The sequence below is a fragment of the Ceratotherium simum genome, chromosome 23, assembly GCF_057802395.1.
Source record: "Ceratotherium simum simum isolate JZ-2026a chromosome 23, ASM5780239v1, whole genome shotgun sequence".
In the NCBI taxonomy this organism is placed as follows: domain Eukaryota; kingdom Metazoa; phylum Chordata; class Mammalia; order Perissodactyla; family Rhinocerotidae; genus Ceratotherium; species Ceratotherium simum.
The window spans coordinates 17,869,964-17,889,606 of record NC_141922.1 but is presented as its reverse complement, the minus strand read 5'-3'; the positions used below and the strand labels follow the sequence as shown (position 1 = coordinate 17,889,606).

At 43.9% G+C, this 19,643-nt stretch overlaps 1 protein-coding gene across 1 annotated transcript in view; it reads left to right on the top strand.

Moving 5' to 3' along the window:
* The first annotated feature begins 640 nt into the window (after positions 1-640).
* Positions 641-19,643, top strand: part of FER1L6 (fer-1 like family member 6) — a 116,317-nt gene continuing 97,314 nt past the window's right edge. Inside the window, exons 1-9 of the mRNA XM_004431086.3 lie at positions 641-700; positions 4,080-4,165; positions 7,031-7,148; positions 9,806-9,860; positions 9,957-10,088; positions 13,092-13,154; positions 16,698-16,776; positions 18,047-18,203; positions 18,810-18,996. Of these exons, the coding sequence (XP_004431143.1) occupies positions 4,087-4,165; positions 7,031-7,148; positions 9,806-9,860; positions 9,957-10,088; positions 13,092-13,154; positions 16,698-16,776; positions 18,047-18,203; positions 18,810-18,996 (870 nt within the window). The 5' untranslated portion in view covers positions 641-700; positions 4,080-4,086. The remainder of the gene's footprint in view (positions 701-4,079; positions 4,166-7,030; positions 7,149-9,805; positions 9,861-9,956; positions 10,089-13,091; positions 13,155-16,697; positions 16,777-18,046; positions 18,204-18,809; positions 18,997-19,643) is intronic.

The window sequence follows — 19,643 nt, the reverse complement described above, 5'->3', positions numbered from 1 at the left end:
AAACGAGTCAAAGTTGTTATTTTTTTCCATACCGGGTGTTATGACTTTGGGTCTGGAGGGTGAGGTGCACAGGCAATCTGCATCCTGTGTCTTCTAGGGCTGGGAGGAGAGCAGCAGGGGCCAGGACTGGTCACACCCTTTGACACAATTAACTTGATGTTTGACCGCTCAACCTGAGCTTCTTCTTTTCCACACTGAAGGTAGAAAAGGTGATTCCAGAAGGGGAATCTTGTGGCACAGGTGGAAAACCACATGGAGACTCTGGCTGCGAGCCATTTCCTAATCTTGGCACCACTGAGCCGTGGACATGACATAAAATTAGCTATTTGTACAGCTCTTCATAGTTCAGCATGAGGGCTCAGTGAGGTCATATACATAACATCACCATGAGAAGAGCAGAGTTAACTTTATTAATGCTTCCTGAAGAAGAGGAGCCTGGAGCTCATAGATGTCCCATGGTCAGCCCCAGTGACATAGTTAGAAAGTGGTATAGATGAGTCCCAAACTCCGATTGTCCAGCTCCTCTTTCTCTGTGCCAGCCTGGCTGCCTCCCTGGCAGAGTGGGCCCTGTGGTTCAGCAGGGATGGATGCCTCCTTGAACAGAAATGCTGAAGCAAGTCTAACACGTGCACTGTTTACTATTCTTATTGTTTGGATACAGATATCGGAGTCATGGTAGCTTTCACCCTGAGGAGACCAGGTTGGTATGGGGGTTTCTGTGTGTCTCTTCACTTATCTTGGGGTGGTCCTGGGAGGAAATTCAATAGATCCTAAACCAGAGAGCCCCATCCTTTTTGTGAAGTGGGAGGGGACCATACGGGAATCCTTGGCAAACCGGAGAGGGGTGTGGGATGGCAACTGCTCTGGAGACTTACCAAGTAAGTCTTCCTGATTCACTGGCTGATCCCAATATATTGGCTGGAAACCCTGTCAACCTGTTGTTTGTATAAATGGATACTAATGGCATCTGTCTTGTGGGATGTTGTGGGGGTTCTAGGAGATAATGTGTGTAAAATGTTGTTCCTGGCACATAATGAGTGTCAATACATTTTTAAAAATTTCAAACTCACTCCGGGCAATATTGTAGCACATTTCCTTGTCAACAATAATTTGTAGCATGTTTTACACTTTACAAATATTGTTTCCTATTTTAACGTCATGCTGTGAATCGGGTAAGAAATGTCCTTGTGTCATGTGTGAATGAAACATGCTTCTCTGGGTTGAGCATCCAGCTCCCAATTCTAGAGCCAACAAGTGGGTTCAAGCGGGTCCCTGAGCTGAGTCTTGTGTCACCAATTCACTCTCTGCTGCCCAGTCTGTCAGTGGCACAGTGGTTCTGGGCTGGTGAGCTGTCTCTTCTCTCTACTGCGAACGTCAAGGGGCTGAGGAGGGGAAATCGATTTTCATCAAGAAGGCTTTTCATGCTGAGAGTCACACTGGGAGTGCCCTTGATCGCTGACTCAGGGTTTCAGGCAAACAACCTTGTGTATTTGTGAAACAAACACCAACCCACCCAAGAGAGCTGAGCGGGTTGTAAATCCTTTGGGCATCTACTGAAAGGTGTCTTCGGTTTACTCTGTAGAGGGGTCTGAGCAGTGCCTAGACCAGGGCTTCTCAGCACTGCTTCTTCCTCAAATCAATGGAAAATCTCTAAAAGTGGTTGTGGACCTCATTATCTTTTAAACTTCCTTGGGTGCCTCTCATGGACAGCAGGGCCAAGCGCTCTTGGTCAGAGGGGCAGGTGCCTGACTGTAAGAGGTGGGATGTCTCTCTTCCCCCTCCCGTGACAGCAACTTTGGGTATGCCTCAATGCCTCAGTCACAGGCTGCCCTATGGGAGATTCAGAAAGCTGAGTCCATCGGCCATGAAGATGTCAGCATCCTAAAGGAAACTTACGGCTCCCTCTGGTAGATACTGTCATTTGTTAGTAGCAACTTCCTATTTGCTGATGGAAATAACTCAGCCTTTTCAAATAGTTTGCAGAGCCCATTGGCCAAGTTCCCAGGAACATCAGATTCTGCCTCTGTGAAATGATCACAGCAGTAGGCAGTTGGGGACCACAATGGCAATTCAGAGTTTGGAAGCTGCTAGCCTTGGGCCCTCTGCTTGGTAACTCTCCTTTGAAAACAAGTTGGCAAGAATTATTATTGGATGTTTCCTTTAAGAAATTTCAGACAAGAGGAATACTCCTTGTGTATATTCTCCCGAGATTCCTGGGAGATTTAGAATGATGTTCTTATCCCACGATGACGGTAAATCAAAGGGGAAAAGATGCCGCCTCTGAGAAGGGTACCTTTTTAGCACTTTCTATACACCAGGCACTGTCCTAGGTGCTTTGCTGACTTCACCTCCTTTTATTCTAACAACAGTCCTGTAAAGTAAGTACTTTATTATTATCTCCATGATACCCATGGGGAAACTGAGGCTCAGAGGGATACTGTGGCTTGCCCAGTCCATCCATGTCTGGCTAGTTCCAGAGCCCATTCTTTCCACTCTACTTTCCATTCCAGGGTCTCAAAAGACCTCTGAGGTCCCCTAGGCCAGTCCCACACTTCTGATGTTTGTCCTTTCTACAACATCCTTTACCAGGAGTCCTCAGTCCTCTGCTTGCACACCTCCAGGAACAGGGAACACGTCCCCACCCAATGCCGTCTAATGAGTTCAGACGGCACCAATGTGGGGGGATCTTTAATTCCTCATCCGGATCAAGACAGGATATAAACAGAATAAGAAAACAAGTAAATAAGTAAATTGACTATACATCTGTCTCCTAGTAGCTCACACTCCTTGGTCCTAATCCTATCCCTAGAATAATAACAAGAATAACTAACATTTACTGCACAACCAGTATGTTCCAGATACTGTGCTAAATGCTTTACATTTGTTATCTCATTTTGCACATGAGGACCCTGAAGTTTAGAGAGTGACCTGTTCAAGGTCACGAAGACAGTGCTGGGATTAGGACCCGGGCAGTCTGACGGTGGAGTTCCTGATCTTAGCTACTGCACTCCGCCCCTTCACAAGTCCTCAGTATGTAAGCAACATGGAAAACTTCCATGCTTCCGCCTCTTTTCTGCCATTGCTCTGGGACCGCAGAACGTTCACTGAGAGGGTCTGAGTCTTCGCTCTTTCCTCCCTTCTCCTCCTTTCCTTCCTTGTTCCTCCTCCTTCCTGCTCCAAGGGCCACCCCACCTGCTTGACTCAAGGCCAGGACTTTCCTCTGCACTGTGACCTTCCATCCTTCCACACAGAACCAGGTGCTCTTCAGGCCCTCAACTCCAGCAAGGGATTCTCTCGGGAGGAGTGTCCGGAATATTCCTGATGTCAGTTAGAGACAGCAGACTGAGGCCCTTTCCTGGGATGAGAAGGAGGCCCCAAAATGACCTCCAGCTCATGGCTAATAATAACAATAATAATAGCAGCTGACATTTGGGGCTCGTACCCTGTGTCAGCTGAGCTGTGCACTTACAGTGTGACCTCAGTAAGCCCCAGGACCTCTTGACCTTGGAGATGGTCTGGGACCCTGGCTCTGGACAAGGTGTTCACTCTGCTCAGGGTAACCAGCAGTCTCAGGCTGACCGGTGGGTAGAGCCTGGACTCTGAAATGAAGCAGACCTGGTTCCAGTGGATGCTCTGATGCTCAGAGCCGTGTGAACTTAGAGATCTTACCTACCCTCTCTGGGCCTTGCCTCCTCATCTGTAAGATGGGTAGGAGAGGATTGCTGTGATGATTAAACAACGTCATTCATTTTGGGTGCCTGGCACAGATGAATGAGGAGAAATGGAGAAATATTGGCTACTGCCATTAGTATTTGCATCATGTCTCCTTTAAGTGCGGCTTTGGGTGGACATCATGATTTCTATTCAGATGGGGTTTTCATGATTTCTGCAAAAGTCGAGCTGTCTGGAGAGCTCATTGGGTCATCCGGACACTTGTCTTTTGACCTGCATCCTGGGTAGATGAGGAGGCTGGTTGGCTTCCAGGAGAACTCAATGTGTGTGTGTGTTTATTTTCTCCTAATATGTCTGCATGACTCAAAGTTACTACTGTGTTGTTTAGTTTTTCTTCTTCTTTTCAGAAAGGGGATGTTTGGGTTGAAGCTGAAGAAGAAGAAGAAGAACAAAGCAGAGAAAGGGTTAGTCCTGGCCAACAAGGCTGCCCAAGGTGAGGCTTTTGGTGGGGAACTGACTGCTACTATGGAGCCTATGGACCTCACAGAAGGGACCCCTCCTTGGATGAGGATGGGGTTCATTCTCCATAGGAACGAGGTGGGAAATGTGCTGCCTGCTGGGTCTTCAGATCCTGCCGATCACAGGCACAGGCCCAAGGCAGTCTGCCCCAGTGCCGTTGGTCATCTGGTCATGGGGCCAAACACGGGTGGGGTGGACACCTGCTGGGCCATGGAAGGGGACCCCATGAGGAGGCAGTGACAGGACTCGTGCTCCCATTTCTGTTCTAATTTTCTCTGTAGCCCAGAATAAGTCACTCAGCAGCTCTGAGTCTCAGTTTCTCCCTTTGTCAAATGGGCATGACGTGGATTGCTGGGCTGACCTCAGAGCCACAGGAGGATCAAGTGAGACTTTGAAAATAAGAGTGAGGATAGCAGCTGCTATGGGGGAGGCTCTGCCTGTATTGCCTCATTTACCCCCTCCAGCATCTTCCCAGTAGGTGTTGTCATCCCAGTTTCACAAATGAGGTTACAGAGATGCAGAGAGATCATTAAAATGTGGGAAAGACCAGCTGCAGAATTTGCAGGGCCCAGTGACAAATGAAAATGCAAAGCCGTTGTTAGGCAATTATTAAGAATTTCTGATGGCGACAGTGGAGCATTAAGCCAAGTGTGACGAGGTCCTTCTGATCCAGGGACCTTGTGGGGCTGCACAGACTCATGAAGCCAGCCCTGAGCGTGGGAGGCACAGAGCCAGGGAGCAATGGTGTTTGGGTGTAAATCCAGGCTGTCTGAATTTCTGCCCTTAGAATGGGCTACTTCCGTCTCCAAAAGAGCAAAGCCCCGAGTTACAGTGTGAACTGTGCCAATAGAGGCCAGGCCTGGCATTAGGTAGACACTCATGTTTATTGAATCAGATAGGATCAATTGGTTCCAATGGACAGGTCTGGGGTGTCCCCTGGAGACTTCTGCTGGGTGGCCCTGACAACAACCAGTTCAAGGCTAGCTTTCTGGACCATTTCTAAACCAAAATGGTGCAATGGGTCTGCTTTGTCCTCACCCCTCTTGTCTCCTTGGATTTGGGGGGGCTCCTTCACTGCAGGTGTCCTGTAGCCTTATGCCCCCCCCCAACTCCACTCCTTGCCCACAGGTAAAACCTAATCTTAGAATAGAAAATTGTGGAAACTCATTCATACTGAAGTGTTGATAATAGTGATTAAGAGTTAACCTTGAGTGGGATGGGAGAGGCCTTACATTTTAAGTGGGGATGAGGCTTAAAGCTTAATAGAAATACTTATCTATTCAGTCAAATTGAAAGCATCAGAGAGTGGGTGGAAAAGGCTTTGGGGTCTTTCCTGGTGTCCTTGACACTGCGGTAGGTCCTGGGGACACAAGATTGAATACGACGCAGTCCCTTACCTCAAGGATCTTATGAAAAATAATAATATTTCTGACACATTTAAGAAGTCCCTCCTGCTTTTTACTTGACATACATCATTCATGGCTCAGAAATGTAGATTCCTTTGTCCTTCTCTTACAGCAGAGGTTCAGAGAGGGTGAGTGGCTTGCCCCAAATCACACACAGCTAATAAGTGGAGAAGCTGGCCCCAGAGCCTGCGTCAGGCTTACACCAGAGCCTGGGTTTTCCTACCCCATGGGTCAGCCTCCAGTTAGGAGCCCTGACTGACTGTGAGCGGAGGAAGGAGCAAGCTGGCGGAGATTTAGGGCAGTCAACCACAGGCATTTCAGAGGCTCATTCTAATTAAGGTCTTCAGCCCACAAAGCAAACAGGGCGAAGAGGAATCAGGCTCCTCCTAGAAAGTAAATAGCATCCATCCTGCTGGCCATGGGCGGGCCCTGTAGGAGACGGACAAAATGAAGTCTACAGAACTGAGTACACTTAGGTCTTTCCTTCTTGGAAAAGAAGTTAGGGCTTTCCTGGGTGAAATGTTTGAAGATTCTCAAAGTCTCTGGCTCTTATATCTGTGTATTTTGAGGCATAGTAACTATGCCTTAATTTCTTAAAATTCCAGTTACCTTAACCCATCCATTAATTAGTTACCCAACAAATAGTTATTGGGTACATCTTACGATCATCCATTCATTCATTTGCTCAACAAATAGTAATGGCAGCATCAGTCCAGTCTCTGCCTTGTGGTCACATTGCATTCTTTTTTTCTCCCTCTGCCTGCCTCTTCTAAGGATGCATGTGATTGCAATTAGGACCCATTTGAATAATCCAGGATAATCTCTTCATCTCAAAAATCCTTAATCTCATCTGCAAAGACCCTTTTTCCAAATAAGGTCACATCTACAGGTTCCAGGGAATAGGATCCATTATCTTTGAGGAACATTATTCAACCTAGGACAGCTTGCTACCCTCAGACAGCAGGAATGGATTCACCTGGGACCTTGCTGTTGGAAATGCAGAATTTGGGGCCCCACCCCAGATTTACTGAATCAGAATCTCATTTTAGCAGCTTCCCAGGTGATTCTTATCCTCATTAAATTTTGCTAATGAGGCTCAGAGGGAATAACTTACTCATCTAAATTTCCATTGTGGCAAGGTCATGACTTGAAAACTTGTCTTTAAATTCATAATCCGGTTTTCTTTCTACAATACTATGTGTAGAAGTCTACTCTTTTTTGTAAACAGAAGATGCATATTCTTTTAGAAAAATTAAGGTATGTGTCTGGCTTTTCTGCCAATTAGACACTAAGTTTCATACTGGCAAGGACCGTCTTATAGTCTCCTTGTACCCCTTATGGTGACTGGTGCAGTGCTGGACGCAGAGTAGGGGCTCAGATCACCTCTCTGTGTCATGTTTAACAGTGTTTTCTTCCCTTTTTTGCTTCTCTAGATGGTCAAGATGAAGCAGAATCCCCACAGGAGGGACCTTCTCACCAGGAAGGACCAGGAGATTTGATTTTTGATGATGTGTCTATCACTCCTGTCCCCTCGGGTCCTCCAAAGAGAAGGTACAGTGTTGATGCAGGCAGTCAACACACATTCACTGAGCTCCTCCCATGGATCAGGTACCCCTGCAGCCTCCAGGAGAACAGAGGAGAATCACCCCTAATCACCGTCTACCAAGAGCCAAAGGTCTAAGGCAGGAAGACAGAACTCTGTGTCCCCTCAGCTTTCTCTATGGCAGTGCTGATTTCTTGATACTGGTCAGCCTTCAGCAGGCCAGGGTCCTGGTTCTACCAGCTTCTAGACTTAAATCCCCTGAGTTAGGGTCCTCTTGTCCCTCATAGTTCAGGAATGACAGCAGCAACAGGAGACAGATTCAGGAGCTGTCCCTCACCTGCTCTTGAACTCATCAAGGTGCTGGATGTCTTAGCTTTGTGTTTGCCCCGATGAGAAGGTGGTTGTTATACTACCCAACAAAAAGTCAGATCAAACTGGTCTTCTGCATGAGATTTGCTGTATCAGTTAGCTGTTGATGTGTAACAAATAACTCCAAAACTCACTGGCTTGGTATAATAAGCATTTATTATTGCTCATGAGTCTATGGATTAGTTGGATAGTTTTACTGGTTCCAGACAGTCACAGATACATCACTCATGTGTCTGTGGTCATGTAACAGCTTTGCTGATTCTAGTTGGAGTGTTGGCTGGTGGTAGGCTGGTCTAGGATGGCTTCAGCAGGGACCACTGGGCCCTCCTCCACATGGTGTCAGATCCTCCAGTAGGCTAGTCTGAGCTTGTTCCAATGGTGGAGATGGCAGAGTTCTAAGAGAAAGAGCAGAATTAACTAGGTTTCTTGAGGCCTAGGCTGAGAATTAGCAAAAGTCATTTCTGTTGTGTTCTGTTGACCAGTGCAAGTCACAAGGCCAGCCCACATCAGAGTGAGAGATTACAAGTTACAGGGCAAAGAGCACGGATACAAGGAAGCCCAATAATTGGAGCTATGTATGTTTTCAGGCTACCATATTTGTTTATGTCAATTTCTTACTCATGGTAATTCCTCGTGCCCATCCCTTATTTTTACCCTCAGAATTGTTACTCTGTATAAAGCAAATTAGTGCTTCCCTGTGTGACAGATCCTGGGCTGTTATTACTGGGCTGTGACAGGATGGCAGTGTAGGTGTGTAAGGAGCAGAGAGGAGTGGGAGACAGATGGAAATCAGAGAAGGTGATAATTCAGATGTTGACCCTTAAAAGAAGACATGAAACTTGTATGCACCTATACACTGTAATAAGGAATCCCTTAAAGGATATTATTTATTTATTTCACCAGGATAATAGCACTGAATGGAGGAAGGCAGGAGAAAGAGAAGTAAGGAGTAGTAGCCTTTTTCTGTCTCCTTGGTTAGTGCATTCTCCATCAATTGAAATTCTACCCACCAGCTAATGCTCAATTCAAATCTGACCTCTGCAGTGCAATCTTTGTTGCTTACCCTCCCTCTAAGGAATTTCTTTCTTCTCTGATCTTCTATTGCATTTTCTAAGACATGTTTTGCACATACTACTTCGCTTGTTGTATGCTTTGGTCCCCCCTCCCTTGGATAGATTGCTAGCTCTGCAAGGGCTGGGATGATGGCTTATTCATCTTTGTTTTTGCTCTGAGACTAGCACAGAGCTTTCACATAATAAATGATCAGTATGAATTTGCCATTTAATTAATGAACTTATACCTATTGATATCTACCCTTTCCTACATGCATTATCTCCTTTAATCCTCAAAGCAACCTTATGTGGTAGGAATTATTATTTCCACTTTCAGATGAGGAAATTAAGGCTAATGTCACAAAATTGGGAAAAACAAATATTCTAATTCATATCAGCCCCACTCCAAAGCCTTGCGATTTTTACTAGTTTACTATGTTCTCTACTGGACTCAATTATAATCAGCAGAAATGGAATGAAGTTGAATGCAAGATGGTATTGCTGGAAGGCAAGAGAATAAAATTCAATAGGAACTCAAACTCGGTTCATTTCCCACTCGTTGCGGCTTCCATGACAACAGGGATTCTTCATCTCTTTCTACTATCATCCAGTCTCTAAATTGCCAGGTGGTGCACATCTGTCTTCAATTACTTATGACAGTCCAGATAAATGAAATCCTCTGGAATGTGAAATCTCAGTGAGATGGCATCTTGGTCGTTCCTTGCAATGTTCTCTTTTACCAGTTCTTTCAAAAGTAATCATGAAACTCAGAATTGTCATATCTACCAGCAATGGCAAAGTGGTCCTGTGGATAGGATCAGACGGGAGATGAGGAGATCCTTAGTTAGACCCAGCTCTGCCACTGACTTGCTGGGGAACCTCAGTTTCTCATTCTATAAAATAAAAATAAATAGTACTGATAATCATGCTCACAATAAGAGTTGACATTTATTCTTGCCAGGCACTGGGTTAAAACTTTACATGCATGATATCATTTAGTTGTAGCAGTCACCTTATATGATAAGTGCTATTATTAGCTCCATTTTTACGATGGGGAAACTGAGTCCTGTAACAGTTAAGTTACTTGTCCATTTATACTCGTGTCCCCCAGAGATATAAAGAGAATATGTGATATGATATAAATAAAAGCACTTAGAAATACCTGGGAAAATATGGTCATGGCTTATGGATCTAAAGTATATTCTTACTTGATGAAATAAATATGTTCAACTTTCTTTTAATAGAGCAAAACTGGTGACTAAGATCCATGACGGGGAGGTCAGATCCCAAAATTATCAAGTAAGTGATTAACTCTTCCTATCCAGCGTCCTCCAATTCTTCTTGTGTGAATGATCCGCCAGGTCCAGAGTGTGTACATGCTGCTTTGTGTTGTAGATTGCCATAACCATCATTGAGGCCCGCCAGCTGGTGGGTGAGAACATTGACCCGGTTGTGACCATTGAGATCGGGGATGAGAAGAAGCAAAGCACAGTGAAGGAAGGAACCAACAGCCCATTTTACAATGAAGTAAGTCGTGGATGTCGCCAACACCCACAACAAGCACCAACATTCTTCACCACCACCGTGATATTTTTCAGCCAAAAAGCCGTGCCTTTCATGACTGCTTCCCATGACTCATCTAAGCCTGTGGCAAACTCTCTGAGCCTCCTTATAAACAGCCCTCTAAAGTTTAACAAAAAGGGCAACGGAAAGAAGAGGCGAGGAATTTGTCCTGATTTTAAATTCCTTGCTATGTTTTCAATAGACCCGTTTTCTTATCTCTTATAAACTCATCTTCATCTATTATAAGCTCTGGGTTTATATTCCATAAATGTGTTGGATGTTGGTTAATGAGAAGATATACATTCTTTTGCATAGCAGAGACATTGGAAATTTAATCATTAATTTTGAAACAGGCACGCTGCCTTGGAAAGTAAAACAGTCACATTTTTCTAAGCAGTCTAAAAATTATAAAGAGAAACATCAGAGAGAGACAGGAAGCTTCTAAATGTACATACTAAATTCTCATTGTAAAATAAAAAGATTATACAGTAAAAAAAAATGGTAAAAGATACAAGGAGTATAAAGTGATATATGGTGAAAAATATGTGTCCCTCTGATCTTTGATCTCTAATCCCTTAGTTCCCCTCCCTGGAGGCAGCCATTCTCACCAGGCGTTTGTGTACCCTTTCAGAGATATTCCTGGCGTGTGCAGGAATCCAAATAAACACTGCAGCCAAATGGTAGTGTTCTATACACATTGTCCTGGCCCTTGTTTTTTCACAAAACAATGTATCTTGGAGATTAGTCTAGACCAAGACATAGAGTTCAGTCTCATTTTCCCCTCATTGCTGTAGAGTTTTCCATTGCATTGCCACACTAATTTACTAAACGAGTCAATCTCTCATTGATGGATATTAAATTTTTTTTCAGCCTTTGGCTACTATTTATAGTATTTATGTGGCATAACTGGGGCAAAGAGTATATGCATTTAAAATTTTGATATCACCAAAATGCCCTCCAAAGAGGTAACAATTTATACTCCAACTAACAGTGTACAAGAGTGTTTATTTTCCTATAGGCACTTTGACACCGTGACTTATCAAAAAATGCAGTAAACTCTTAATTATTTTCCTAATGGGAGTGGTAATTGAAAAGGAAGGCAGGAAGAGCATGGATAATGAGATTAACAGAAAATACCCAAATCCCATTTGAGCTGTTAACTCCTTTCCTCTTCATCGCTCCTGCCTCTCAGCCTTTCACTGTGAGTGAAAGTGACAATTTTCTCCTTCCTGCTCCACTCCCCACCCCTATAACATCTTTTGGCATGGATGTGATATGAAATATGTGCGTGAAAATGCTTTAAAACTGCGAAGCTCTACAGATGTGTTAGTTATTATAATTAGTATTTGCTTTCTGCATTCAAGTCATGGATCTAAATGACGTTAAATTGGGCCCAAATGTAATCAGTAGGAAATCAAATAAAAACACAGAAGTTAAAGTAACAATGTTTGTTACAGCTTTTGACCCTAATTTTCAAGCCCAAAGTTCATCAGAGATTGAAGGAACCAGTTAGTAGGGGCTGGGGAACATTTCCTAGCTAGGAAAATGCGTGTGGGCTTGGAGGTCTAGAGAAGGTGTGTGAGGCAGTTGAGTTTGAAACGTGAAACTCAGCAGAAGGCAATAAACATTGAAACTAATTTATTGATCCAAAGGAACCCACAGCATCCTATATATCAGAGAATGAAGAATTTCGTGTAAGTCAATTTTGCACATAAAAGAAATTCTGAACACCAAAACTTAAAAAGTTTGAACATAGATATGAAAAACTTCCTGAAATCTTGTTCTCTTAAACAGAGGACACAGAACATGATGTAACCTTTCATCGATACCTAAGGACCGCCATTTTGAAAGTCTCTTGTTATAGTATACGGCGACATCTTTCAGTATCCACATTTTGGTTTTTCTATTTTGCCCTTCAACGGCAGGCTATCATGGTCACTTCTCCCTTTCCTACTGCTGTCATGATCATCTCTGCTGTCTTTGGGTCATTCCTCCACTCTGCAGCTCAAAAACAAAACAAAGAATCCATGAAACAACTTCCTAGTCCCGCCTTCCACATCCCCACCAGTCCCCAAAACACACAACCCGCAACAAAACACCACTCCAATTTTCAACATCTTAGGAGCATACAACCTCACATTGGGGAGGTACTCGATAAAGTTCAGATGGTGAAACATCTGATACTTGAACCCCTTGTGCGATAACTTCAGGAGAACTCAGCTTTTATCCCAGGCCCAGCAATAACTAGCTGTATGACTCTAGGCATGTCTTTTAAATTCTTGTCTTCAATTTTCTTATCTGTAGAATATAGAGACTGGTCTAGGTAATTTCTTCAACTCTAAAATTCAATCACTTTCTTAAAATCAGAAATCTCTCTCTCCCTAATTTCTTTCCATTCTCTTCCTGGTCAATCTTGGGAATTTCACAGGGATGTTTGAAACTGAAAAGTCCTGAAAAAATTAGATTTTAATCAAGTTCACCTCAAATTAAAACCACACTGAGTTACGATTTTCATCCATCCTTATATATAGGCAAAAAAATTAAAAGAATTGACATTATTGAGGATTGGCAAGGGTTTGGAGAAACGGCTATTTTCATATGCTGCCAGTGGGAACGTAAATTGTCTTAGCCCCTTCGGAAAGAAATTTGATACTATTTACTAAATATTTTCATGCACATAAGCCATGACCCAACAATTCTACTTCTCATGTCCATTTTAGAGGAACATTCACATATGTCCTGTGCAACGATGTAGTTGTTGGCCTCTTTTTGTATTTGAAAAAAAAAATTGAAAATAACTTAAATGACCTTAAATACAGGATGGCCAATCAATTGATAAGTATATTCATGGCATTGAGGGCCATGCAGCAATTGGTTAGAACGATACAAATCTGCATCTGCTCCAGAAATAGAGTTCTTAGATGCAAGCCTAGAATTTATGGTCAGAATGAACTTTATGTTTTGCAGTACTTTGTCTTCGACTTCATTGGGCCCCAAGTGCACCTTTTTGACAAGATCATCAAAATCTCAGTAAGTATATCATTGGTGGTGAGAGTGAGGGGAGGTAGGAGAGTTTCTAGGCATTGGGAACTCTTTTGGAAAACTCAGCCTGCTTAGAGATGAATAGATTTGGGAGGGTGAGTGTGGGTTGGTGAGTTTGAAACCAACAGGACAGAACTTGAAATACGTAGTGCAAAGGAGTTTGGGAAGGAAAGCCTTTTCAAGAAAATATATGCTTCTTGGAAGCAAGTTGCAAGTTAATATCAAGCCATCATGAATTGAATTGCTTAGCTTACTGTGTGAGAATGTGAAACATATGCTTCAAATGACTTCTCAATGGATTGCCATTTTGAGTTGGTTTCTTTGTTTTTATGAAGCAAATGTTAGTGTTTCTCTCTTGGGGTGATATCCTCAATAATGATGATTAATCACATCCCTTCTCCTCCTAGTTGATAATAGATAGAGAAATAGGAAAAAGAATCAGTAAGGAACCAAATATATCAGCAATGCTGGGTCAGAGAATGTGATTTGGAGCAAGTGGTTGCTATTTGGCTTCTTAATAGTTGCCTCTGAGTGTAGACCTCAGGACCTGCCCAGAGGGGGTTGGGTCTGCTGCATAGACCCTTCCTCAGTGCTGCCAGGTGAATTCTTGCCTCCACAGGTCTGGTCTGAAGAGTAGAGACAGAGAGAGCTTCCTGGTCTGGCCAGTGCCTTATCCAAGTTGGCCTGCCACATGGAGGACAGGAGTAGGAAGGGAAAGTGCCATGTTGAAGCTGTACTAGTCCAAATGAGAGAAAAGCAGGCCAAATGGATCACTACCCACTTCACACCACTCAGTAAAGGACAGAGACCAGTGGATGACAGACTGTATCTATGTCACCAGTCTGAGATATCGCTGCTTCTCCCAGGGAGAGGGTGGTGAGGGTGTGTATGCCTGAAAGAGGCAGGGGTCAGGAGCTGAAGGGTAAGTGCTCTTTTCCAAATAGTTCTGAAAGGACAGAATTCCTACTTTACGTGCCAACATAAGATATGTGGAGAATGAGGAAATGTTTTCCTCAACAATGACACCAACTCTAATCAGAATTGTGGAGATGGTGAAACTTGTCTTGGAGACATCCTTGTCTGTCCTTATAACCCACTCATCTTTATTATGTATATTATACTATATTAGTACATATCATTATATTGGTACATATTATTATATTGGTACATATTATTATATTAGTACATATTATTATATTAGTACATTTTATATATAAGGCTTAGGTAATAGTGGAAGTATGATCTTATCTTTCTCAGGGGCACTTGAAGAATGTGACTCTTGAAGAATGAAAAATCATCAAGAGCCAAACATTCTTCGTGTTTGAATTTCAGGCATGATGACAAGTGATGAAGGAGATATTTTGGGACCTAGGGCGTTGCCCAGGACTTTGGTACATTGCATAGCTCAGGCAACCACCCGTTTGGGAGATCGGCTTTACAGCAGGCTCCTAAGGACAGCCCAGATTGCAGATAAACAGTCAATAGCTAGATTTTATACTGTATTGTAAACAAGGGTCATGACTCTCTGTGGGGCAAGTGAATTTCTAGACAGAGGATCAAAAATGCTATTGCCTATCTCTGTTCCTCTAACTTGGAAGAAGAGACTACTTTGGGGTCCCTAAAAGACCCGTAGGGACAGAGACCAGAGTTTAAAGGGAAAACTCCTCTTGAGAGGGGAGCGTTTAATACAAGTTTTCTGCTAGTCCATGAACTAAAAGTCAGCATGCCCAGAATAAATACAGCATGGGAGAAGAAGCAGGGAGTGTTGTAAGCAGATGCTATTGGGACAGCCAGACTGTAGCAGACCCTGTTGTTTTCAAAGACCATCTTCCCTTGACAGTGGCCCCAGGCACACAGGGCCCCCAGTCCTCTGTGTGTGACACTCCCCAGAGTTGCTGTAATCTAACGCTTGACCACATCAGGGTTGCCTGGTGCTCACACTGGGTGGGTGATTTGAGGCCACCGCCTGTGTTATTTAAAAATCCATAGGGGGCTCTTGCAACCCATTGTGCCCATAGGGACCCAGATGCCTTCAACCTGAGAAGAGAGCTTGAGTCAGGCTTGTGTTCTGGCTCAGGTCTTTGGGAAGCCACATTAGCAATTGCAAGCTTGGGGGATGGGAGGGTTGAAGTGAATTTTGTGCGCGTGGCCTTAAATAAGTCCTCTACTCAAACCAAGCTGTCCTGACTGCCCCTCAGTTCTCTAACTCCCTTGCAAAATTTGGGCAAGGAAGAAAGAGTGGAAAGGGAGGTGGGTTGGTCTGTCATTTCTTATTTCTTGAAGTCAATTGAATTTATCGTTTCTTATTGCTTCTGCCAAAAGGAGCTGTTTAGAAGCTGCAAAAAGTCTGCAATTTATCCACCATTCAATGGGTCAATCATTCATTAATTCATTGAATGTTTATTGAACCCCTATTATGAGCAAGGCCATGTGATGGGTAGAAGAAAGTAGGAAACTGTCCTTGAAACAGGAAACTCTTCAAATTTTATAGTTAGAAGGGAGCTCAGAGGCCATCTAGTCTAACTTCCAGCTGGTACAGGAATCCCTCTCCACCACCTCCATGACATGAGGTTCTTGGGCACTATTTGATTATATCCAGTGATGGGGAGGTCACTACTTCTAGGGAAGCCCATTCCATTGCTGAGAAGTTCTGTTATAAAAATTATCCTTATATTGAGCTGACATCTCTTTTCTTGTAACTTGGGAACTACACTCCCTCTTCTAGATGGCAGTATTTCCAAGATTTGAAGACACTTAAGTTACCATTGCCCTTCCTCGATACCTCTCAGCTTTCTCTTTTCTGGGTTAGAAGTTAAACTACTCTCCTGATTCTTTAGCAGTTTCCCCTACAATGCGGCTTCTAAACCTGGCACCAACTCTGTCACCTTGGTCAGAACATACTCGTCTTTATAACATTAGTATTAAAATGTGCTGCCATCACCAGCCAGGCACTCTGCTGACTTCTGATCAGACAAAATATTGAGGATGACCACCTCCCTTGTTCTAACTATTGTACATGTCCAAAACTGCTCAAGGCAATAAGTGATGAGTTCTCTGAGGAAGTTGTGAGCAAAGAGGTGTGGGAGTTTAGGGGAGAAGGGGAACACTTTCAGCTGTGGAGGATCAGGGAGGGCCGCTTGGAGGAGGCAACATTTGCTCTAGGCATTGAACGATGGGTAGAGTTTCAACAGGCAGAGATGGGTGTTGAAGGGTGGGCTGCACTAAAGACCATTTTGGAGAAAAAAACCCCAAGCCTTTCAGGCAGTGAGATTTGTTAGGTGTCCTTCAATAGAGGATTAGCTGAAAACTTGCCAGGAGGAGGAGGTACAGATGAGATGCTTCTGGACACCCTTTACAGCCAGCGCTGAGGTTCGATGATCAAACGTCATTATGCTTCAGTCGAGAGTGAATGCCAGACAAGGGTCAAGACCTAAAATTCCCTTGGAGGTGTTATGAACCCATTTAACAGATATATCCTCAAAAAAAAAAAAAATCCAGTGCTGCTGGTCTCACTGCCTTATCTCCCCTCAGGTCCTTCACCACAAGCTGATAGGAAGCGTGCTGATTGGCGCCTTCAAAGTAGACCTGGGGACTGTGTACAATCAACCCGGTAAGAAAGCATCGCCTCCGGTATCCCTCTCTAACTCTTCTCCAGTCTACCACACCTGGAGGTCAACTCATTTATTCACACTTCCATTTAACCATTCGTTCAATAACGTTGAGCACCAATTATACGAAGTTGAGCAAGACATGGCTTTTCTCCTCAAAGTTTGCAACCTAATGTTAAAATTATCTTGTATGTCCATACTTCTGAGCAGTTGTTTTATTCTCACAAATTCTGTCTAATTTAGTGCTGTGAGACCCAAGCAGGAGAGATGGTAGAGTGTAGAAATTAAGAATATGGACTCTGGAGCCAGATTACCAGGTTTACATTCCCCTCTGCTCTTTCCTGGTTGCGCAACCTTGGGCAAATGACTGGACTTTTTTGTGCCTCAGTTTCCTCCTCTTTCAAAAATGGGGGTAAAATAGTACCTCCTTCTTAGGGTTGTTGGAGATTAAGTTAATAATATACGTAAAGTGCTTAGTATAGAACGCAGCACAGAATAATAACTGTGGCATGCCATAAATGGATTTGCTATAATAATTATTATTATCCTTGCTTTATAAGGAAGTGAAACTTAGAGAAGCTAAGTAATTTGTCCGAGGTTAAGAGCTAATAAGTGACAGAGCCAGCAACATAGATCTTCTCATGAAAGGCCCTTTTCTTCAACAGTGATTCCACCTCACATGACCCTAGGGGGGCCAGGCAGTGGGCATAACTGAGTGCAGTGGCCGGGTTTAATACATTAAGGGGTGATGGAGGTTGGGGGGAACAGGAGGGCTCATGACCCATATGGAAGGAGTAGTGTCTACTCAGCTGCTTTACCACCTGTTGTGGGGAACTGTGCCCTCTGTATCGCCAGATCTAATAAATGTTTTTTAGGTAAGCCAGAAGTCTAGGTTTTGTAAGAGATTTTGAAGGTTGGACTCTCAGTGTAGGCCAAACAAAAAGATCCATGAGCCACATTTACAGCCTGTGAAATAATATGTGACTTCTACACTCCATTAACATCCTCCTATCTGGTCAAAGCTAGAATCCTGTCTAGGTGATTTCCACTAGGTTGAAGGCTTCCCAAATACCTGTGGCAGGCTGGAGAAAAGACGAAGTGGGTGGGAAGCAAAGGAGAGGAGGGAAAGGTAGAGAAGGAGGAAGCATGAGACTTGGAAGTAACCACAATGAGCTACCCCCTCCTAGGGAGGCCTTGGATGTGGGAGAGAACTGGGTGGAGCTACTGGGTCCGTCTGTACAGGATTTCTGAACTGTCAGGACACTTTTACAGGTCATCAGTTCTGTGACAAGTGGGCCCTGCTCACAGACCCTGGCGACATCAGGACTGGCACGAAGGGGTACCTGAAGTGTGACATCAGCGTGACTGGGAAAGGCGACGTCATAAAGACTAACCCCAAAACCTCTGATGCTGAGGAGCAAATAGAAAAGTGAGACAGGTCCATCCAGGGCCATGCAATGGAAATGATAGGTCCCAATTTCCATGTCTCTTTCCTCTCCCTCCCTCCCCTTCTTTTTGGGTACATGAGATAGGCCAAGCTCATGGCTTGATCACTTGGGATTCTGCTCTATCAGAGGCACCAAGATGTTTCTTATCAAAGGCATGACTATTTTTGGGGAAGTCAGCTTCTAGGACAAGAACAGCCTGTCTTCCTGTAATAACCCGTAATAGATAAGCTATTCCTGATCTTATCTGATTTATTTGAATTTAGCTTAGTTTTCTTTGAAGGAATTATAATTGCAAACACTGGTTTGTGAAGTTGGAAGACTTAACGCACCTCTTTTAAGGTGCAGAGTGGTGCGTTTTTTCTATAATTCCAGGACCTGAACGAGTTGGCATTCACTCTATTCATACCTTTTGCTGTCGTTAACACTGGGAAGGAAGCACATTTTAGCAATGAATCCTAATCTTCTCAGATTTTTCTCCTATATCAGGATCTTTCTTTCTGCCTCCAAATTGCTTCTACATTTTCTCTCTATTCTTTCAAGTCAGAACACTTTTTTATTTTTTGTTTTTGTTTCCTTCTCCCTCCAAGGAACCTTTTGATCCCTCAAGGGTTTCCATCAGAGAGACCCTGGGCCAGATTCTATGTGAGACTCTACAAAGCAGAAGGGTTGCCCAAAATGAACTCCAGCATCATGGCGAATGTCACCAAAGCATTTGTGGGTGACGGTAAGGACCTCGTGGATCCCTTCGTGGAGGTCTCCTTTGCCGGGCAGATGGTGAGGAACCATTATCACTAATACTGGCAGGCCTGGGCCAGGATTCTGATCTTTATCCAGGACGTTTCTAGTCAAATGCAGTTAAGTTAAAGCCAAGATTAGGGAATGCCTTGAGAGAGAAAGCTTGTCACGAAAGTCACTGTGTCACATGACAGGAAAATAGGGGAGTGTTACTCACTCACTCTCCATTGGAGGCCACAGAAAGGAGCTATAGATGGATCATGATTTATGACCCAGGCAGACAGGCCTCCTTCCTCCCCTCTGGCTACTTCTCTGAACTGTTTCCCAGTCCCTAGGCCCTGCAGAATTACCACGCCCCTCCCAATCTGCTCCACAGTCTCCCCAGCTAGTCCTTGTCCTATATAAGTCTGGACGTCTCTGTTCCCTACTCGAGAGCCATTGGAAGTACCAGGGCCTAGGCACATGGTCAGAGCGTAATCTTGGTTGGCTGGACTTTGGAGCTTCAGCTGACACACTGTTGCCTCTGCCCTTAAAATATGTGCCTACCCTGACCCCTCCCCTTGGCAGAGTGAACATTGGAGTATTTTTGACTTGACCACTTTGGTGGACATTACCTCCATTTTATGGCGAGGAAACTGAGGTCCAGACTGGGCAAGTGATTTGCACAAGGTCTTACTTTTATAAAA